General features: G+C 40.1%; 2 protein-coding genes across 2 annotated transcripts; one reads left to right on the top strand and one right to left on the bottom strand.

Moving 5' to 3' along the window:
* Positions 1 to 5,720: 5,720 nt before the first annotated feature.
* On the bottom strand, positions 5,721 to 8,397 carry LOC133777410 (uncharacterized). Its single transcript, XM_062216977.1, has one exon. It carries the CDS (start codon positions 7,014 to 7,016, stop codon positions 6,039 to 6,041), a length of 978 nt encoding a protein of 325 aa, XP_062072961.1. The 5' UTR covers positions 7,017 to 8,397; the 3' UTR covers positions 5,721 to 6,038.
* Positions 8,398 to 13,740: 5,343 nt separating this feature from the next.
* On the top strand, positions 13,741 to 22,970 carry LOC133779192 (uncharacterized). Its single transcript, XM_062219182.1, has 5 exons — positions 13,741 to 13,797; positions 13,882 to 14,399; positions 14,488 to 14,617; positions 20,701 to 20,815; positions 22,774 to 22,970. The coding sequence occupies exons 1-5, from the start codon at positions 13,741 to 13,743 to the stop codon at positions 22,968 to 22,970; spliced, it is 1,017 nt and encodes a 338-aa protein (XP_062075166.1).
* Positions 22,971 to 23,473: the final 503 nt, after the last annotated feature.

The following is a 23,473-nucleotide window of genomic DNA, read 5'->3' as shown; positions in this document are numbered from 1 at the left end:
GCCCTTGCCGTTCATTTCATCATAATCACACATAGCATAAATCAAGCAACATTCAAACAAATGCTAATTCAATTAAATCTTCACCCTAACATGTAATGCAGTATAGGGCCACGCCCGGCAATCATCTCATCATGCAACATGCAATATAGGGTCGTGCCCCGCAGTCACACTATGGGCCCATGCCCCATCCTACGGGTGTTATAGTTTTCTTACCTAACAATTCGATAGTTAAAATCACCTGACTCCTTGAGCACGATCCCACTCGAGCCTTAGCGCACACCTAGGCACAAACATAGGTCAAAGTCAACATCGAACCCCAAGTCTGAAAACCTAGCCTCGGGACCAATCCCGAGCCCCCCGGGAAGTCCTAGATCCACAAAACAAGGTGGCGGAGTCGAACCCCGAACCCTAGGTCAAAATCCCTCACAAATAGCCCAAAAACCCCATTCTGGGCGCAGGGTAGCGCTACAGCGCTCAAAAGAGAGCGCTATAGCGCTACAAGCAGAATCAGCACCTCCCCAGAAAGAAGGCCTAGCTCTACAGCGCCCAAAGACTAGCGCTGTAGCGCTAGTTGCAGGCAGCCAAAACCAAAAATCGCTTCTTGCGATTTTCTTCTCTTATTTCAACTCCAAACTTGTCCAAGTCTTTCCCAAGCCCAAAAACAAACTTATACACACCTCACACTCATCCCAAGCATCCCAAGAACTCAATCCCAAGCTCAAGCAACCCAACAACTCAAAATCTACCATGAACAACCCTAAACCAGAAATTCATGTAAACCACAAAGATAGAGTCTTAGAAATCATACCATTAATGCAATTTCGACCTTGATTCAACCCTAGGCCTCCTTAGCTTGATCATCATCAAAGCTTGACCTGCTTTTCCCCAAAAGTCCCATCCATTTAGCTCAAAAACACAGCTCAAAACCAGTAAAGCCCTAAAACTGAAATCCTCAAGAACTTACCTCAAGTTTCAGATGTTCTTGCTAATCCTTGCCAAGTCTTCAAGTGTAACCTTAAGATTCTTGATGCTCAGCCTATCCTAGCTCCCCACTGAGCTTGACCTCAAGAAAAAATGAAGAGAAGAGGTGCTAGAACCCCCAAACCGATCCCTTAGAAAACCCATCAGTTTTCTCTCTTTTCTTTCTTTCCTTTTTCCTTTCTTTTTCAGCCCCTTTACTCTATTCTACAAAATCCACTAAGTGTATAAAGCCTCATTTATTCTATCTTCAAAAGCCAATTGACCAAAATGCCCTCCTTATTAATTCTAAACCCTTTTACCCAAGTAGGACCATTTTAGTCATTTACCCAATTCCCGATAATCCTCAAGTGTCTCTAATATTTTCCCGTTGCTTCCCAATACCTGATAAATCACCAAATAATTATCCCCCATCATCAAAATAAATCTCAATCTATTTCTCTGAATTCCTGTTCATACCCCCAGGCTCGCCCCGAGTCGGGTATAAATTCCCGCTAAGACTTTCCGCTAGCCTGCTCACTGGGATCGCCTCGAGTCACAAATCACTGATACACCCACATATCACTGTGGTCTCAACAATCATCACATATCAATGCAGTTATGCCCAACATGGCCAAAATTAAAATTATGCCCTTCTAACACGATCCGGGCCTACATGCATACTAACATACATAGTCATGCATCTCAGATAAACAAATGGTCATACAACATGCTTTAAATCATAACCATGCATTTAAATCATTAAAATCACACATAAATCCCAGCATGCCCTCCTGGCACGCTAATCAAGGCCCTCAAGCCTTATTAGCGGATTTGGGTCGTTACAGAGCCGCTTTGGTTTTCAATTCCATCTTGTTCTCAAAAGTCTTCCCAAGATGTAATTCTCCCAACGGTACACCAGATGAGGGTGATTCAGAACGACTAGAAGCCATGATATCTTCTTTCGTAAACATGGGAGCATTCCATTTTCTGTGATCTTCTATTGAACATATTGGAACGTTCATTGTGTAGTTATATTATGTTCCACCAAGACGACTAGAGTTGGTGCCAGGTGTTCGACGTCCTTGACTTAGTGGGTTCGCCCGTGCAAAATGACGTATTGGTTGTTCTTGTGCTTGTTCTACTTGCAAATGTTCAGCTACTGGATCGTCATTCACTGAATTGTATCCTAAGTCCTCATTATGTTCAGCTACTGGATCGTCATTCACATTGGGGTTGTACTCATACTGGTTGTCCCTCAGATCACCAATAGGCTGTAACGCCCTACTTCCTTAGAGCCGTTACTAAGTGAGTTTTTAAGAAAAAACAGTGTGCAATGAACTCGCTAACCGAGGTTTTGAAACAAAAGTGTGACTAATTAAAAAGTTAAGGCTGTAATCTTTGAAAATGCGTCGTTCCATTAAAACTTCTATTATTAAACATTTGGGATCCCAAAATGAGGTTTGAAAACTAATTACATCTTGAAATAAGGTTACAGTTGAGAAATCATAAAATCATAGATTATTACAGCCATTTTCGAATAAATCCCCAACCAAAGCAGTCGGGCAGGCCAAACATGTACGCGTCGCTTCACGCTCTCCGTACTCATGGTTGGTTGACTCAGTCCCTGCTTCTACCTGCCACACGGAGCACCCGTGAGCCGAAGCCCAGCAAGAAAACCCAAATAATACATAACATATGCAATTCATATAGCTGGCATAATTTACTGATAAATAGGAAAACCATCATAATAAACAAGCACGGCCATGCCGCCCCAGAGGCCTTACCAAAGCCTGGGGTTTCGGTTCTCACCGCGAGGATAACTCATGTATCCCTTGGGTCCCACCCTGAATATAAGCATCCCATGTGCTGTGTGTTACTTTCGGCCCCATGGCCGTACCCGGCCTACGCCGCACTCGGCCCTTGCCGTTCATTTCATTATAATCACACATATAGTACATTCAAATAATCATTCACACACATCATGATTCATTTAAGGTTAAACATTTGCACATAATACAATCTGGGGCCATGCCCTGCAATCACACAGTGGGGCCATGCCCTATTCTCGGGTGTTACGGTTTTCTTACCGGTGTCCCGAGCTTTCCGATGCACCACGGTCATGAGCACGGTCCTCATAGCACGAGCCTCTCCGAAAACCTAGTCACAACACACACAAAACACTTTTAATACTAACCAAACCCAAAACCACTTCCCGGGACCAATCCCGCACTCCCGGGACCTCTAAATCCATAAAGCAAAGTATCGGAACCATCCCCCGAGTCCCCGGGCAAAAGCCCTAAAAACCAGAATTTTTGCCTGCCAAAATGGCCTAGGGCTTCGGCACTCCCCTCAAGGGCCGCGGCGCCCAGCAGCCTGACCTCCTCCTGATGCAACCTCGCGCCGCGGCGCCCAAGAACAGGGTCGCGGCGCTCATACGCGAACCCAGATTTTCTGGGTTTTCTCTTGCGTTTTTCCCGAACTAAAACAATCCCAAATCACCCTAAACCAATACCTAAACCCCAAAATCAATTTCAAACATCAAATGAACCATCCAACAACTCATAAACTCTAGATTCAAGCTCAAAACACAAACATACCCAACAATCCACCCTTAGATTGCAAAAATCAGCAACTTCAAACTCAAACATTAAAACTTAACTCAAGCTATAGATTTCACAATTCAAAACAGAAATCAAACTTAATTTCTCATAAAATCCATACCCCAAGTGGAGAATCCACCCTACAAGCTCCCTTGATTCCCCTCCTAAGCTCCCACTTCAGCCCATTTTCCTCTTCTTCTTCTTCTTCTTCTCATTGCCCTAACTCTCCTTCTCTTTATTTTAGCAAAGCCATCATATAACCCAAATGCCCAAACCGTGACCCACTAAAACCCAGCTGAGAATTGCCTATTACCCTTGCCAAATGACCATTTTACCCTTTCCTACTAATCCTCCTTAGCTAAACCTCAAAGGGCACTTAAGTCTTTACACTTCATTTCAATTCTATCACTTTTTACCTTAAAACTTGTTACCCACAGCAGTAACTAATGGTTACCCAGGTTACTAAATCTCCAATAACCATTACCCGCTAAATCTCAACTTAACCATAAAATTCCCGAGGTACCCCTAGGCTCCTCCCGAGCCGGGTACAACATCCCGTTGTGACTTTTAGACTAATTGGCTCACTAGGACCGTCTCGATGCGTGCATCCTGATAATAACACCACACTCACATGGAACCATTCACATGGTACAATTATCACAGATATGCCCTAACATGGCCAGATTACAATCATGCTCATTATAAGACAATCAGGTCTACATGCATACTAATTCACGTAGTCATGCATCTCAATTAATCAAATAGTCATACAACGTGCAATCAATCATAATCATGCATTAAACTTATTAAAGTCACACATAAATCCCATCATGCCCTCCAGGCATACTGCTCCAGGCCCTTAGCCTTAACACTGAATTTGGGTCGTTACATAGGCCATCCTAAAGTACTGGCTGCTCCCTCAGGTCCGAAGAGTGGAATATGGATATGCAATGACAATCTTTTTAACAGGAGTGACACAAGGCCAACCTTTCTTTAGATGTTACTCCTAAGAATGCACGGACACCAAGATCACTTTCAACATGAACGGGTGTAAACGGTTGGTCGCCACATGTGTAAGGAACCTCCAATTTCAACTCATACATCTGTTTATCAACTTTAAGTTCCTTGTGCAATATGTCAAGAAGTTGCAAGTACGTTACAGTATCCTCCATCAGTATCACCATGCATTGAGGGTCCTTGAAAATCCACTTATTCCCTTGTAATTCCCATTACCATTGTAGGATACAAAAACGTAGACAATGGAACCTGTGTTGGAAAAAAAAAACATTGAAATTGTCAAGAAAACTGTCATTTTTTTAAAAAATTCATGAAAAAAGAACATTATCGAGCTTTATTGAGCTATCATCGAACTTTATCGAGTTACCATCGAGCTCTTATCGAGTTAGTATTGAGCTACCATTTCATAAACCGAACATAAAACCTAACCAAAACCTTCATCGAACCCTATCGAGCACATATCAAGAAAACAACTACACTAAATATTCTAGGGTCCAATCAAACCCTTATCGAGTTGTCATCGAGCACAATTGAGCAACAAAACCTAAAACTATCAAGCTATAATTGAACTATATCGAGCAGCATCGAGCTCATAAAAGACCTTCTAGATACCATCAAGCTCATATCGAACTGTTATCGAGCAAAAAAGTTGAAGAAAACCCAGAAAAACACAGATCGCAGAATCTCAGTAAAAAAACCCAAAAAAACACATCAATTTAGGCTCAGATCTGTTCGAAATAGCCAAAAAAATATAGACAAATAATACCCAATACATAAAATGAACAATCTTATTACCCATGGTTTTTCTCCTCCAAAATCACTCAAAATATATTTTGCCTTTGATATTGGCAACTTCACAGAGACAATAGAGATGGCTTACAATGATTTCAACATGAAAATCATACAAATATGTAGCTTCTAGGGAGAATTTCGTGAAAATGAAAGAAAGAAAGGAAGAAAAGATTTTAGGATTTGAAGATATATTGGGAGCGATATTTTGGATATGAGAGGAATGTTTAGTATCAAATTGAAAATATTATTAGTATTAGGATTTTTTGGTAATATTGGACATCATTAATCATTAAGTATTAATAGTGAAATTTCCAACCCATAATATGAAGTGGACAATAATAGAAAAAACCAAAGAAAAAAACACCACAGGTAGATTTTATTCCTTTAGTCAATGGGGAAACTGAATTCATCACAAAGAGAATAATCACTGTTTGGCTAATTTCACACCGTAAAGAATAATTGAACCAAAGAGGAGGGTGGGGGAGAGAATTACACAAAAATCCTAAACAAATAACCTACCATGAACAAATAAGGGAGAGAAGACACCACCAAAAAATGGTGTGAAGCGATGAAGAATTTTTTTTTTTTTTTTTTCTGATTACAGGAAATGAACTTTGAATATGAATTTTCCAAGTGTACATACAAATGGTGGCACGATTTTGTGTTTGTCTAAGGCACGTATTCACTTTCAAGTATCGGTTGTGTTCTTGTAACTGTTGCTGCTGGTGCCTTTGTAGTCCCAATTGGGGTCATATGCAGTGCTTCTCCCACCTCTGCAGCCCTCTCCATTTGCTGCATCTTCTTCCTTTTCTGGAATTTTTGTGCCCAAAGAGCCAATAAAGCCAGGAGTCCTATAAGTGCCACTCCGCCAACCACAGACCCAACAATTATCCATACTTTAGAATCGCTCTTCCCCTTCCTTTCTTCACCTTTGGGTGGAGGAACCACGCTCGGAGGTTGGAAACCTGGAGTTGGAACAGGAGATACCGGTGCTGGAGAAGGAGCAATAGACTCTGTCACAATAGAGAAATGTCCCTGTTGGACTGTTGAACATACATTGCCTGATTTTACATTGCTGAAGTTCGGGACACCCTTTAGATCAAACCAAACACATTTGGCTGCCTCCCTCGAGGAGGCTGGAGAAACATCTGAAAATCTAATCAATATGGGATTACCAGTTGCTCTGATATTCAACTCTGGCAGATTCGAGGCTTTCAAGTTTGAAGCATCATAGGCAAGAAGACCCAGTACTGGAGTTAAGTAGCTATAACCTGATAAATTGTAGAACGTGGAAGACCAATTGCCCAAGTTTTGGTACACCAAAGCAAGCCTCTCCACATATGGAGTCTCGGAGACACCTCGAGGAATTTCAAACTCTTTGTACTTAACTCCTTTCCTGTATAAGCTACCGCTTCTGAGCCTCAAAGCTGCTATCTTTATTCCTGTCAAATTGGTGGGAACATTACCATCATAGACAGTTCCAGTCTTTGGACGAACAAAAGCCCTGTAAGCATAATCTTGGAGAAGTGTATCCAGAGCTTCAGCACGGCTTCTTGAAGACAAGGGAATGGATTGAGCATTGAGATCCGACAGCCATGAGAAGTATATCAGAAGTAAAAGCATCATGAGACTTCCAAGAAGCCCCATTGACGCTTGGGATTGTAGAAACTCAGCAAAACGCCACTCTAAAATTGACCTTCCCAAATTCCAGATAAGAATACTCAGATGGTCAACTACCAAATATATATCTCTATCAACCTTCACCAGATCAGAGAATTGGGTTTAAATGTGTAGTTGTAGCCACGTTTTGGAAAGCAACGGATACTCAATAAAGAAAGTAGTGTATTCTCAAATGTCAGAGGATGAGATAATAAACAAACATAAAAGAAAGGTTTCAAATTTCAACCGTTGCAATACCCAGATGCCTTCTTGGTCTTCTCCTCTCTAAATTGATCGCTTTTAGCTTTAAGAATCCTTGTAAAAGGAGCTCTATCAAAGAAAAAGGACCAAACCAAGACTGAAAGGGCTATATGGAAAATCTTTGTGACACGCACATTTTTTCAAACGGAATCACATACCCAGATTCTCCGTGATATAAACATTAAGAGGAATTACTGAAATTAATGAGCTCAATAAAGGAAAAACCTTTTCTTCAAACGGTCAAAAGAACCAGCAGAATCAGGACTACAAGCTTCAAATTAACGGAAGATTCAGTACTATAAGATCAAGAAGAACCCACTGTTGAGATTTTTAAGCTAATTAGTACCTGACGCTTCGTACGGACAAGACGGCGTGACTTCACTCAAGAACCCTAAATCTTGGCCCCAAAGACTCTTTGAATGTATTTTTACTTGGCAGCGACGACAAAAAGGTAAAGTTTCTTCTTGAGAGCTCAAAACTAAAAAATAAAAAACCGACCCAATGGAGAACTCAATAGACACCCAAGAAGTTAATAAATCTTCAATATAATCATCGTTAAATTCTCAGGCAAAGATCAAGGCAGTAGTGATGGCTCACTCCAACAACCCCCACAAAAACAAGTAGGTGGAAGAATAAGAGATTTAATGGACGGCATTTTGACCAAATCTGGTGGAGAATACTGGGTCATTGATGTCTCCAACCTCCATTGGAGGCTCAGAGAGAGAAAAAGGAAAACAAGAAACAAAAAGTGGGAGTTGGAGTTGGAGTTGGAGCTTTTCCAGTGTGATACTTGGATTTGGTTTTGTTACGAAAAGTTAAAAAAGGAAAAGGACTGGCAATGAGAGAGGAGCTTGGTTAGGGGCTTATGAGAATAATCAGAGAAGAAGCCACATTTCTTCCTTTATTATTCTTGTTTTTTTAGAAAGAAAATCTGTTGGCAGTGGCATAAGCTCCTCAAGATTTAGATAGACCGGAAGACAGCGGAGAGGGTGAACCGGTGGAAGTGAAAACAAAAAGACAGAAAGGCCATATAAGAGAGAGAGAGAGAAGTAAAAAGAGAAACCCAGAATAATAAAATAAAATAAAAAACTTGCTTATTAATGGACCCTGTCCGTAAAGTTTTTTTGGTTGATGAAGAGAAGGACCATTCACACCTCACTGGTCACACAGCTGTGGAAGTAAAAGAAAATTAAAATAATAATAATAAATAAATACTTGCTTTTTAGTATTATTGAAGTGTTCTTAGTCCAAGTTTCTTTTTCTTTCTATATTTCCAAAAAAAAAAACAGTTTCTTTTTCTTTCTTGTTTTTTTTTTCTTTAATTTTTTTTTTCTTTTTTTGTTTTGTTTTTCCCTTGTTGTTTTTGCATTACTGTCCTTGTAGTTTCCTATATTGACCAACCTGTCTCGCACTGTCCTGTTACTTTCCCCTTTTAAATATTATTATATCTTCATATGTGGAACTGGAATCCAATACAACACAATTTTACACTTTGAAAGATATTTTAATTCTCAAATACATAACATACATTAAATTAAAAAAATATATATTTGTCTTGATATGGACTCCGACTTAATTCTTAAGGGTGTGTTTGGAAATTTCTTTGTAATTGGATTTGGAAGAAATTCCTAATAGTTTGTATGAGTGATTGAGAGACTTTAATTAGATTCTTCCATTCTTATAGACACATGAAAATTGAGTATAGTTACATTGTGAAATTATTAAATACTATCAAATTTAAATAATATTTAGGGTGCGTTTGGAAAGTCATATTGTAATTGTAATTGTAATTTAATGTAATTCAGAGTAATTACTTAATTTAACGTGTTTGTCTGATCATATAATTACGCTGTGATTATGTAATTGGAGATAATTAAGGGGTCTCAATTACACTCTCCCTATGAGAATTGGGTGTTTGTAATTACTAATCAATATCAATTTTAAATAGTATTTGTTACTTAATATTATTTTTATATGTAATTACTATCTGTTTTGTCAAACATGATAATATAAATTCATAAGTAATTACTAATTGACATTCAAACACACTTTATATTTTAAAATAGAGTGTAATTACTCATATATGTAATACTACCCTAGTAATTACCCAGTATAATAATACCACAGTTGTTTCCAAACACGTTCTTATTATACATTATTAATTTTCTGTGTAATTATTAACTATTTTGTTAAAAATGACAATAAGAATTCATAAATAATTATTACTTTATCACTGGACGTTCAAATACATTTTGTATTTTAAAATATAATATAATTACTGGATAATAATTATACGAGTTAATAATTATATAGTTATTTTCAAACAAACTCTAAGTATTTATAGAGTTTGGGTGTAATTTATTATTATTATTATTTTATTGAATTATATTTGCATATTTAGTATAGTAATTTGATAAGGTTAGTGTAAAAGTATTAGTTGACAAAGAGGTATGGGATTCACATACTATTTATCATATGACAACAAAAATTTCGAACGAGGACATAGATATGATGATTATGGACAGGAGTTAGGACAAAAACATGTGATTTATAAAGTTTAACGTATAGGTTGTGTTTGCTAAATTTTTGTTTTTGAATTTTTAAACATTTTCCATTTTTGTTTCTTTATTTTTAAAAATTAAAAATATTTTGGTAACTATTTTTGTTTTTTGTTTTTAAAAACAAAAAATAAGAAATGTCTTTGATAACTTTTATTTTTAATTTTTGGTTAATAATACAAAATGAGGTGTTGATTTGAAAAAGAGATGAAAAAAAAATGAAAAGTCAAAAGCTGTTTAAAAAAATTTTGAAAGTAAAAAAAATTCTATTTTTAAAATTTAATGAATTTTAATTAAAAATTTTAAAAATAATAAATCAAAATAGAGTTATCAAACACTATTTTATGCTTAATTGTCAAAATTTTAATTAATTAAATAAAAAACTACTTTTTTAAATATTACCAAATAACACCATAATTTATGACTTTTTTAATTAAAAATTACTAGTTTATGATGAATTAAAAAAAGATATATAATTTTTATGGATCACAAACCAGTAGATATTCTTTAACAGTAATAAAAGAGAATTATAATTAAATTGGCTTCGATCAAAATATAAAAGCATAAATACATATACATTTGGAAATTTGACTTTTTATGCTTAATATGGGGTTGTAATACAAAATAATGCTAGGCATTTTTAACATTACAAAATAATGCCAATTTATTTTATGATACCCAAAATATCCTCCTCATTTGTCTCTTCAGTTTCCCTCTCTCTTTTTCTCTCGAACTCCCTCCTCCACCTACACAGTTTCCTCTCTATCTTTCGGACGAAATCAGTCGACCAATCCCCACCGACGTCGATTCCGACGAGTCCCGCACGACAACCGTCGCTCCACCGAGACCGCACGACAACCGTCGATCCCCGAGACCCGCACGGCGTCGATTCCCCCGAGAACTGAACCCAACTCTGAGTCCTCCCCGAGACCTCCCTCCTCCCTGACCCACTAAGGTCGATCTCCCTATTGTATTCTGTTGTATATATATATGTTTAGATGTATATTTTTTTTTTTGAATTTTTTGTGTGAATGTTGTGACTTTTTTCGTTTATTGCATAGTTTACGAATTGTTTTGAGCATATTGATATGCTTTGTTTTAGTATTTTGGAATGGGTACGTTGAAAGACAACTGTGAGTTTTTGCCTGGTTTTATTATGTTGCTTGATGGTTCGATGGGGGGTTCGATGTTATTCGATGGGGGGTTCGATGGGCAACAATGGGTAGGCATTTAGAGGGTTCGATGCATACTCGATGGGTACTCGATAGGGGTTCGATGCATACTCGATTGGGTTCGATAGGTTAGGTCATTTGGGGTTTAAGGTTTGTGCTTCTGTGATTTGATACATGTTCAATCATGGTTCGATGCATGCTCGATGGGGGTTCGATGCATGCTCGATGGAGTGGTTTTTATGTTGGGTTCGACGATGGTTCGATGCAGGCTATAGGGTTGTTCGATAGTGGTTCGATGGGTGTTAGGTGGGTACTCGATTGGGGTTCGATGGGTGTTTGATGCATGCTCGATGGTCCATTATGGGTTCCCAGGTTTAAACCTAAGAAATTAGATGCATGCTCGATGTGGGTTCGATGCATTAGGTTTTTTGTTGGGTTCGATGGTGGTTCGATGCATGCTCTAGGGTTGTTCGATAGGGGTTCGATGGGTGTTCGGTGGGTACTCGATAGGGGTTCGATGCATGTCGATAAGGGTTCGATGGTTGCATGTATGTTTATTGATGGATTTTTCACGCGACTTTGTTTAACTGTATTATTTTTATCTTTATTTTTTGCAGATGCCGAAGTTTCTTTTACCCTTGACAGATCACTTTCCTGGACGAGTCACATATAGGGGCAATGGTTACTTTAAAACAATCAAGGACAAGTTTGAGGAGCTTGGGTTGATAGAAAGGGTGAAGGAATCCCCTTTCAAACAATTTTTCATGGCTGAGAAGTTAGACTTCTATGCATCTCTCATACATCAATTAATGTTGTGCAAGATCCAGTGCATCAAAGAGGATGAGTTGCATTTACATTTGGGATCTAGACCCTGTAGATTTGGTAGAGGCGAGTTTGCTTTGGTTACGGGGTTGAACTTCAGTTCAGGGCCATCTGAGACTGATTTGAAGAAACAATTGACTAGTGATCGCTTAATCAAGGAGTACTTTAATGATGAAGAAACAGTGAAGATAATGCATTTGGAGGCTTCTTTAAAAAACTGCACTGTAGTTGAAGATGCCTACAAGTTGGGCCTATGTTTCTTTGTTGAGGGGGTTTTACTTGCACGAGAGGGCAAGTTAAATGTCTGGATAGATTCGCTAAAGATGGTGGAGGACACTGAGTACTTCTTTACTTACCCATGGGGGAAGGTGTCTTTTAACAAGCTTATGGATTCATGTAAAAAAGACATGCATCATCAGAAGAGGAACTATGAGAAGAAGAAGGAAGTTAAGGGGAAACAGAAAGAAGCAAAATACAGTTTGTATGGTTATGTCCCTGCATTGCAATATTGGGCATACGAAGCCATCCAGCAGTTTGCACGAGAGTATGGTATTAACCATGGAAACCAGTTTCCGAGGATGCTGAGTTGGTCGAGCAATAAGGAGCGTCCTATTTCGAAGGCCGACCTTGTACCGATGTTCAAGAAGACGAGTGTAAGTTTTGCTATATTATGTCAAAATAGAGTATTCTTTGGTGGTTTCAAACTAACTTAATGCTTTGTATTTGATGCAGTTGATTGTGTTGTCCATGTTGAAGCCCTGGCCTTCGGAGAAAGATTATTATAGCGCTCTGACGGAGGGTGATGCTCCCTTGTATCCCGGGTTAGGCCAAGAAGAAGAGGTAGAAACTCCCACTGATTTTGAGAAGGTGGCGGAGATAACTGCTGAGGTTGCGAAGGCAGCCAATATTTTTGTTGATGGCCCTGATGATGAGGATACCTCAGTCCCCATCAGCCCCACACCCTCGGCCCCAGCCCCATCGGTACACCCCAGTCCTGATCAACCTGATTTACGAGAGGTGTTGGAGCGAGTCGAGAGTCGTCAGGATACCATCCTAGAGAACCAGGCGGTCATCATGGATGCTGTCAATAAGATCTTGACATTCGTACAAGATCTTCCAAATGATTCTGATTCCGACTCACTTGACCTCCCAGATGATTTTGTCTCACATGACATAGGCACTCCTCCCCCGATAGTACTCACAGCAAATCCTGAGACCCCAGGTGTTGCTATTATAGAACCTGGGGATGTTGCTGGTGTAGAGTTTGAATTGGCTAAGAGGAAAAGATGCAAACCTAAGAAATTTGAAGACTACACCGACCCAACAAGAAAGAAAGCTCGTTTGGATGCGATTGATGACATGCCATTAGTCCTCGACCCTCTAAAGAAGCCACTTGCTACACAGTACAGGACGGTCGGCAAGTGGTTGCTTGGAGATATTCCGAACAAGACGAAGAGGGATGTCCAAACTGGTGTGTATGGTCCGAGTTGGTTTCTGACGATGAAGACACCACAGTTTTGGATCGATGATGGGGTAAGTAATTTTATTAATTTTATTAATATTTGTTATCTGGTATAAACAGTGGGTTCAATAGGGGTTTCGATAGGCAGATGGTTTGGGTTCATGGGTTCGATAGTGGTTCAATAGGGGTTTCGATAGTGGTTCGATGGGGGTTCGATAGGCAGATGGTTTGGGTTCGATGGGGTTCGATAGTTGTTCGATAGGGGTTTCGATAGTGGTTCGATGGGGGTTTGATAGACAGATGGTTTGGGTTCGATTGGGGTTCGATAGTGGTTCGATAGGGGTTTCGATAGTGGTTCGATGGGGGTTGGATAGGCAGATGGTTTGGGTTCGATTGGGGTTCGATAGTGGTTCGATAGGGGTTTCGATAGTGGTTCGATGGGGGTTTATAGGGGGTTCGATAGGCAGGTGGTTTGGGTTCATGGGTTCGATTGGGTTCGATGGGGTTCGATAGTGGTTCGATGGGGGTTTATAGGGGTTTTGATAGGCTGATTAATTGCTTTCCTATCATTTTTGCAGCATATTGATGGGGCCAAGCATATGCTACGTAGGCGTCGACAGTTCTATCCCGGGGCGTATTGGCAAGATGTTGTTGTGATGAATATTATGTTCTCACAAGTGGTACCGGCCCGTTATGATGCATATCAGAATGCCAAGGAAGCGGATAAGAAAAGGTTTTTGTGGGATTCAGATGTGATATCAATGATTACGGGAATTGACAATCAATTTCTGGCATCGTGGAAGGGAGTAGACACTGTATATTGGTGCCAGAACTACCTTCAAGCGCATTGGTTTGCAGTTGAAGCCTCCATTTCTACTTGGACTCTGAATGTTTATGATTCGGACGTGACCGTGATAAGTGATAAACAACTGCAATCGTTTATGAAGTCATGGTCTACTTTGTTCCCATCGTTGTTATTGCAGTCACAACTTTTCAAGGACGACCCTCGGTTGACGATTCCACCTGGAGCTAAAAGATGCAAAGAGTTCAATGTGCACCGCATGCCAGTTGATTCAGTACCCCAAACCAAAGTCAGGTAAACAAAAGTCTAGTTTTTATTCAAGTTTTTTAAATTAAATTCTATGTTGATTTTGTTACTAATGCAATTTATGTTTTGGTTACAGTGGAGATTGTGGTGTGTACGCCATCAAGCACATCGAACACTTATTGGGTAGGCTACCACTTGACACGATTTGCGATGACAACATGGAGTTGTTCAGAAACAAATGGACAATTGACTTATGGTATCAGAATGTTAGACATTGAACATTCTCTTGTTATATTTATTTGCTTAAAATCTAGATTATTAAGAAATTTTTTTGAGTCGAGCATCTTTTTATTAACGACAATTAACGACCAAAATTCATTAACGACAATAAAAAAAAGAAAACGAAAAATAACCTTCAACTTCAAGTTTAAATAAAATACAACAAAAAATAAACTCAAAGCCGAGCTTTGCATGAGGACTTGTTGTGGCCACAACCACCACATCTACTGCACTTACGCATTGTAACTGGTTTTTCCCCGCCAGATGGCCAACGGTTTGTCCTTGGTCTTCCTAGCTTTGGATTTTTTGGCCGACCAACTTGCTGTTTCTCTATGGGTACACCAACTACCATATTCTTAATGTCATCTGGAAGTATCCAGTCATCCTCGTTCCCAGTTGGGTAAATGGTTTCTTTGTACGAATTCCTCCATGACTCAATGGTGTAAAACGATGAACACAAAGAGTAAAGGTTCACTCCACGCTCTATAGCTGCTGCAGCTGCATGGGGACAAGGTGTGCCTATGAGCTGGAATACCCCACATGAGCATGATTTCGTCATCAAATTCACCTCAGCATCGCTGTCTGCACCAGTTACATGAAACTCGAATTGACCAAGGGCATAGACATTCATGAACCTTCCTTTGTCAGCATTGTTCGATACATCTGCCTCCATCAGAGTGGATAATTTGGTGGTAGTCTTCTCTGTCACACTACATCTTTCAGAAAACCAAGACTGTAGTGTGAACCGAATGAATTCTAAAAAAATTGTAACTAGAAAGGTTCTTGCATCCTTGGTCTTGTTGTTGAAGCTTTCAGCGTAGTTGCTTGTCATTATATTGTATCATTTTCCAGGAAAGAAAGGACGAGACCACTTATCGAAACCAATTCCCTCCAAATAGGCAGCTATAGGAGGATCCATTCGCTTAATATTTTCAAAATGCTTTAGAAATTCGGTCTTCTTCCATGCATAGGTTGCTGCCCACATCTCACTGTGACAATGATCAGTCTTGAACTTGGCTTTCACATTCATACTGATGTGATGGTAGCATGCGCCGTGGTAGGCATCAGGAAAGACAGCCTCTCGAGCATGAATAATACTCGCATGCCTATCTGACACGAAAGCCAAGTCATCAACGTCCCCAATGGCTTCCTTCAACTTCGTCATGAAATATTCCCACGAGTTGTGGTTCTCACTATCCACCAACCTGAATGTAATTGGATATAAATGACTATTCGCATCCAAAGCAACGGCACATAGCATGTGGCCACCATACTTATTCTTCAAGAACGTGCCATCCACACATATCACATGATGACAAAATCTGAATCCTCTCCTACAAACTCCAAGGGCAAAGAAGCAATATAGGAAACGACCATCTTTAGTGACAAAATCAGTAATTGTACCTGGATTCTTTTGCTGCAACATGTGCAAGTAGGATGGCAACTTGCAATAAGAATCCTCATATGTCCCCCTAACATACGTAATTACCTTCTCTCTACATCTCCATGCCTTTTCATAACTCATATCAATACCAAAAAAAATTCTTCATATCCTCCTTTATGTTGTTTGCTATGTAACTGGTCCCATCAACTGCGTATTTGTTCTTTATGAGGTGTCCAACGACCCACGGTGCAGCTTGACGATGACCTTTTTGTCGCACTTCTAGTGAGCATGTGTGTACGCTCTTGTATACCGTGATCTCAAACATGGGGGACATTGGTTGTTTTTTCCCTCTCAGTCTCCAACAACAGTCAGGATCTTTGCATGTGATATACCACACGTTAGTACCAGACTTTTTCACCATATACTCAAAGTTATTCTTCATTGCAAATAGAGCAACTTTGGTTTTTAAATCAATCTTGTCCTCAAAAGTCTTCCCAACATATAATTCTCCCATTGGTCCACTAGATGATGAGGAATGGGTTTTAGCAGATGCCTCAATATCTTCTTTTGTAAACATTGGGGCACTCCATCTGGTGTGATCTTCTCTTGATACAATTGTCTCCCTCCACCCAATGTTATCTTCTGTCCTAGCAGGTTGATTACTGCTTCGAGCAGGTGCTCGGCGTCCTTGAGTTGGGAGGTGTGCCTGTGCAAGAGGCAGTCCTGACTCTTCTTCTACTTGTTGGGCTTGGGAAATGTCTAACTCCTCATTTGAAACATCTGCACTATAATACGAGTCATCCTCGGAACCATCATCATTATCTTCAAAGCAATTACCAACTGGATCATCATTCACATAGGGATCGTACTCATATGCCTCAAGCACACCTGTGGGACCTCCTTGTGGTATATCAAGCTGAATAGTAGCCATCGGATCAGTAATTGGAACAAAAGTGCCCACCTCGCTAAGATGCTTGTAACTGCTACCTGCAGGAGATGGATCGACACTGGTTGTGTCTTTTTTGTTCACACTAGGAGAAGGATCTGATATGACATTCTTCTTAACTGGAGTCACACATAAGACTACCCATTCTTTCAAGCTTATTCCTAAGAATACACAAACTTGATGATCATTCTTCAATTGAACCGGTGCAAATGGTTGCTCGCCGCATACGTATGGCACCTCGAGTTTCAATTCATACACCTCTCTATCCACCTGAAATGTCTCGTGCAGTATGTCAAGTAGTTGCAAGTAAGTGACATCATTCTCTACTGGTATCACTTCACCTTCAGCATCCTTAAAATACCATTTCCTACCATGCATTTCCCAAACACCGTTGTAAGAAACAAATACGTAAACAGTAGAACCTGAAATAAAAAAACACAAATACAGTTAGCTGGAAAACAGATGGTAGGAAATGGTATTTTAACGATGCTGAAAAACATGACCATCGAGCCTCCATCGAGCATGCACGAAATAGTGAGAATGCACATTACCATCGAGCTTGCATCGAGTAGGTATCGAGTAACCATCAAGCTCAACATGCAACGTAAAAAATGATGTGCCATCGAGCTTGCATCGAGCAGGCATCAAACATCCATCGAGCATGAATGAAATAGTGATAATGCACATTACCATCGAGTACCCATCGAGTAGGTATCGTGTACCCATCGAGTACAAAATGCAACGTAAAAAATGATGTGCCATCGAGCAGGCATCGAGCATCTATCGAGCATGAATGAAATAGTGAGAATGCACATTACCATCGAGTACCCATCGAGCAGAACATGCAACCCTAAAATTGATGTGCCATCGAGCCTACATCGAGCAGGCATCGAGCATCCATCGAGCATGCATGAAATAGTGAGAATGCACATTACCATCGAGTAGGTATCGAGTACCCATCGAGCAGAACATGCAACCCTAAAATTGATGTGCCATCGAGCCTGCATCGAGCACCCATCGAGCACAACACAAACCCAGAAAATTCCCAGAAAATGCAGATCGACAAAAAACCAGAAAAAACCCAAAAAAATGTACAAATATTGCTCAGATCTATTCAAAATGCTCAAAAATTTTAAAGAAAACATCACTAATCCAAGTATTTAAGAAAAAATTGCTTACTCATTAAATTTTTCTCCAAGATTTCTCAACCCTTACTTTGGTCTTGATCCCCCTCTACAAATGGCTTTCTTAGTGGCGATCCCAAGCTCGATGGGGTTCTACCGTGGTGCTCTTAGTGGTGGTGTGAGGTGAGGTGAGGTGAGTGAGAGTGAGGAAGAAACAAGAAGAAGGAAGAGAGGAGGAGGGAAGAGAAGAGATAGTTGTTTTTAGGAGTATTTTGGGTATCCAAAAATGAATTGGCATTATTTTGTAATGTTAAAAATGCCTAGCATTATTTTGTATTACACCATACTATTAAGCATAAAAAGTCAAATTTCCCTTTCCAAATTCAGTATTTGGGCCTCGATAAAACCTTAACAAAATTTTATCACTATAATCATTTTTCTTTTAAATTTTATTGAATTCTTGCAATAGAGTGCTCTAGGTTTGGGGAGTTTTAAGTTTGGGCTTGGTACTTTTTATCATTCTAGTACTGACGTGTATGAGAATTATTTTTTGAGAAGTTTACAAAAGCATAGCTAAAATAAGAAATAGTTATCAATTACAAAATAAAAATAAAAGTCAACCCTTACAAATTTTGACATTTTAAAATGTAATTACAAAAATATCATTGTTATTTTTTGGTTGTTTTTATAAGTATTTAAGATACTTATTGGTTACCTTTTAAAACAAGACATCCGAGACTCTCTCAACCTAGTCCCTGGGAAGTAGTGGCTCACGGCCGCGGGTTGGCATGTCCCAGGCTGTGGCCTGGGGTGCTGGCAGCCAAAATTCATTTTGTCTTTTTTCCAATTTGAACAATTTTAACATGCCAAGTAACTCTCGAATCTTCATTTTCATTCCATAAATATCCAATTTAACATTGATAACAGTCAAGGGGTTGGTGGAATTTGAAATTCAAAGGGTGTCTCAAAACTCTATAAATAGGGGTCTAATGCTCACTTGTAAGACACACTAATTTCTATCCATAAAGAACTTGGCTAGAAAATACACCAAAAGACTTGATAATTTCAGAGAGCTATTTCCAAACTTGAGAGTCCCTTAATGCTTAGAGAATATGGAGAAATAAGCTTTTTGACAAAGGTATTGAACCTTGTTCAAGTTGGTGATCCCCACTACTCTACAATTTGGTTGTGTGAGAGTTCTTGTTTGTTATTTCTTTATTCTAGTCTTCATCTTTATTTTTATTATTTATTATTTGAGTTGTATTCTTCTTCTTCTACATCTTTCTACTTTACTTGTATCTTTTGCAATTGAGTTGTAATATTTATTTAACCTACTACCTTGTCTAATGTAATTTTACATAGAGTTGTAATTTGGTTTTACCATTTCCATTAAATAATATATATTCTCTAACATTCTAGATATAATTACAACAAAAACAACATAAACAAAAAAAAAGTAAATTTAAATGTGTAGATGTATTCATCCAACAAGCTTTTCTTCTCTAAATTTTCCACAATAAACACTCTTGAAGCCATAAAACTTGATGAGAACATCAATTTAAACGCAATGATTAAAATAGAAGAGATAACAACAAATGAATCAAGTAAAAATGTATTTTTCTTGCTTTTTGAGAAGCAAATTTGCTAATCAAATCATTGTAATGAAGCTTATCTATGAAATTATTTTCGATAGACAACATAGCTAACCTACTCAATCGTTCTTGCAACATAGTTGATCTTTGTTGACCCTGATTTTGGTCAACGACACGGAGTCTAGAAAACGACAGGAAAGTAATATAGAGCTTGAGAAAATGATCTAATGGAAAAATAAAGAACACAGAGACTTATAGTGGTTCGGCCCCAGTGATTGGTAATGACCTACGTCCACTTGATACTATTATTAGTATTGAGCTCCAAAGGTGTGATCAAAGAACTAGGGTTCCTAAATTTCACAGACCTTAGAAGAAGAAAGCAATACAAACCATGGATAATAGTACTATAATTCTGAAAGAAAAAGATCGATCCCCTCCTTGAGCTATTTCTTGAGTATCTATAGGCTCAAGAAGGATTTCATGAATTAGGAAATAATTTATATCCTTAATAAACAGATCTGTAGGTCATAATGAAGAGATATTCTCGAATATCATCACAACTGTACAGATCTTTACATAAATGAACGGAGTATATGACCAGTCTGGTCGTATATAAAACGTGATATTTCCATGTGGAAATAATGCTGGTCGATAGGCGAGCCGTATCTTTGCTACGTTTCTGCCACGTGTCGAGAATCCTTGCCACGTCATTAGCAGCTTATTTATGGATAAACATTTGCCCCCCAAGTTTATTTATTGCGACCAGCAATAAGTAAACTTGGGAAACTAACTTTTCGTATGCCCCACGAAATCTGTCAGAGCCTCTCGTGCGTTCTTGAAAACTGTGACCTAATCACGTCCAATCATGCCTTTTCAGTTTTCAAGAAACCTTTCCGACGGCTGTTACACTCCCCCATGCCTTGAAAAAGGTAACTCATGATTACCCTTTTTCGACACACCTGAGCTTCTATAAATAATCCCCACATTCTTCTTTTAACTCTTTACACGCCATCTCTTTGCCAAGAACTCTCAAGAACTATATTTCAGAGCCCGGAACTTCAAGGTTTTCAGTTGCTTTGCTAAGGATCCTTTTGCAAGCCCAAAGCTATTCCTTTTCAGAATCTCCAATCTTTATCCAGGTAAATTTTTTCGACGTTTAACCCTTTGAGATGCCATGCATACTGCTTCTGTGCTCTGAAACTTTTTGTGTTCTTGGGTAGAAATTTGTGAGGATTTTGTATATACCGTTTGATGCTTGATAGGGTAGTGTAGTTTTGCTCTGTAGAAGTTAGGAATCAGTTTGATAGTCAAGATCATGGGTTTAGGGCATAAAATCGAAGTAAAAGTTCAATTTTTAGGCCAGCTGAAAATCTAGGTTTTTCTCGCCCCTCCGGAGTTGAAAAAGCTTTTTCAGAAAAACTTTTTACTTTCACTTTTTGATCCGTTTTTCAAACTGTTCACATAAAACTTAGTGTTTCAGTTAGAATGTTGCTGGTCGTAGACGCGAGCAACGTTATTCCAACTTTCAACATAAGCTCCCAGGTTGTGTGTCTTATCTCCTCCTTTGTCTGTTTGCAGTTTATATGCAAGACCCGTGGGGAGGAGAAAGACCCATCGACGACGATCTGCTAGCTCAACTGCTCGAGGATGAAGAACAACCGTCGACATTGATACCCGATATTCCCTTTTCTCGTACCAATCCAAACACTTCCCCAGTCTTGACTCGAAACATGGCTTGCACCAAAACCAAGGCCCAGAAAAGGAAAAACTCTGACCCTTCTCATCAGCCTGCTGCTTCGGCTGATGCTCCCTCGACCAGTGGTCGAGATGAAAATGCTCCCGACCCAAACATCCAAAGACATGCCTGCCCTCGACACGCCATTCAGCTGGATGTTGAGTGGTATGTAGTCTCTGAAAGTCGGGTGACGATTAGAATGATTGCCAACTACTTAAGGAAATATGGTCTGCCAGGGGTGACCTTAGTCAAGCCCAAACCAGACCAAAGGGCTAATCTGCCTGGAGGCGCCTATAGCGCCTGGTCGCGGTTTCATATTGAGGCAGGGGCCACCTTGCCTCTTCACCCATTCTTTCAGAGGGTGGCCAACTATTTTGGAGTTTCCCCCTTTCAAATAACCCTGAATGGATATAGGATGCTTGTTGCACTCTATATCCTATACAGCCAGAAAAAATGGCCCGTGCCATCGCCTCATGAGGTTAACTACCTGTTCAACCTCAAATCTAACCCCAACCATGAAGGCACAGGGTTCTTCCACCTTTCTCATCAGGAAACTAGGCGCACTTTCCTGACTGACACGACCCACATCTCAAACGTGGGGAGGTACTACCAAGAGTACTTCCTTACGACTGACATGGTCGCGGATAACCTGGCTTTCGCACGAGGAGGTAAAACTTTTGTATCGCTGGCTGACTTCTTCTTTTAGTGTTTTCCTCCACAATGTCTTAAACTTTTGATGTCTTCCAGGCCTGTGGCTGCGACCAAACCCAACTCTGGGCATGGAGTCGAGATCGGCACTCTTAGCCAGCATGACTGATGCTGAAAAGAGTGTCAAGAATCTGGTTACAGAGGCGAACCTTAGGTTAGCTGGCCTCTGGGTCCCTCAGTCGGACACGAGGGGGCCCTCGGCAGGGAGTGCTTGCGCCGAAGAGGAACCCGAGCAACAACCTCAAGTTTCACCTCCGAGGAGACCGACTGGGGTCACGATCGGGGAACCTGTGGCATTCATCGAGCAGAGAGGCCCTCGGCCCCCTTAGGGAAAGGAAAGCAGAAGGCCACCGAGCCTGCCGACCTCTCTGATGATTCGTCAGATGACAACGGTATAGTTATTTCGCTTTTAGAAAATTTTCCAATTCCCTATCATCTATTCGACGGGGACGACAATTTTAAATATGCTCCACACTTAGGGCCAGACTTCTTCATGTCAAAGAATGAGTGTAAGACTAGTAGAGTCTGTAGTGTAGCGACCAGTAATAATAGCTCAGGTATTGGACTTTGCAATCCTTTTTTGTTTCTTTTCCTGATGTAATGTGTTTGGCTATTCATGATATCTTACTGTTTGACTTTGTTCTTGGTTTTCAGACATGGACTCCACCAATGTGTTCGATCTTTACAGCACCCCAGAGGCTGCCGCAGCTCCTCCAAGCAAGAAGAAAACCAGTAAGAGACATACTGGGGAGAGCAACAAAGCGCCTCAGGCGAAGAAGGCCTGGAATGTAGGCCCTTCGGAGGACAGGCCCTCTGCCACTGTGACTCCGCCTTCTCCCCGCGAGCAGTAGACTCCATCTGTTGCAGCTGGGTCGACTCCTTCTCCCGCTGCCCCATCTGACCAACCTCAGCAGGCTGACCCTGCCTCAACTGGGAATGAGATGGTTGGTCGCGCCTTCAAGCTGATCAAGGAGAGGGTCACCAAGATCACGAAGCATGAACGTTGCCAAGAGGCAATGGCTGCTACAGAGACGATGGGTGTTGACCCAATTTTGAACCATGCCCTGAACGAGTTCACTAGTGTAAGTCATATCTTTTTGTGAAAACATGTCTTCGTTAGTTTACTGTTTGTCTAATTTTTGTTCTGACTGCAGGCCATGCTAACCCTTACTGCCGGCCGCATCTGCCTGGGTGTTGTCACCGAACAGGCCAGGACCTCGGAGCAACGACACGAGGATGAACTCAAAGCTGTTGAGGGTAGACATGATGATCAGCTGGCGGCGGTGATTGAGGAAAAGGCCCAACTGGCTAAGGAGTTGGAGGAGAAGCTGAAGTCTCTGGAAAAAGCCCGCGA

Source organism: Humulus lupulus, chromosome 5 (assembly GCF_963169125.1).
Source record: "Humulus lupulus chromosome 5, drHumLupu1.1, whole genome shotgun sequence".
Classification (NCBI taxonomy): Eukaryota; Viridiplantae; Streptophyta; class Magnoliopsida; order Rosales; family Cannabaceae; genus Humulus; species Humulus lupulus.
The sequence above is the reverse complement of the archived record's forward strand: the minus strand, read 5'-3'. Positions and strand labels throughout refer to the sequence as shown.

Bases quoted from the DNA above. Each gene is read 5' to 3' on its own strand.
- LOC133777410 (XM_062216977.1), bottom strand. From the start codon at position 7,016: ATGGGGCTTCTTGGAAGTCTCATGATGCTTTTACTTCTGATATACTTC.
- LOC133779192 (XM_062219182.1), top strand. From the start codon at position 13,741: ATGGGGGTTTATAGGGGGTTCGATAGGCAGGTGGTTTGGGTTCATGGG. The intron at 13,798-13,881 runs GTTCGATGGGGT...TCATTTTTGCAG, and splicing joins GGGTTCATGGGTTCGATTGG to CATATTGATGGGGCCAAGCA. The intron at 20,816-22,773 runs GTAAATTTTTTC...CTTGGTTTTCAG, and splicing joins AATCTCCAATCTTTATCCAG to ACATGGACTCCACCAATGTG.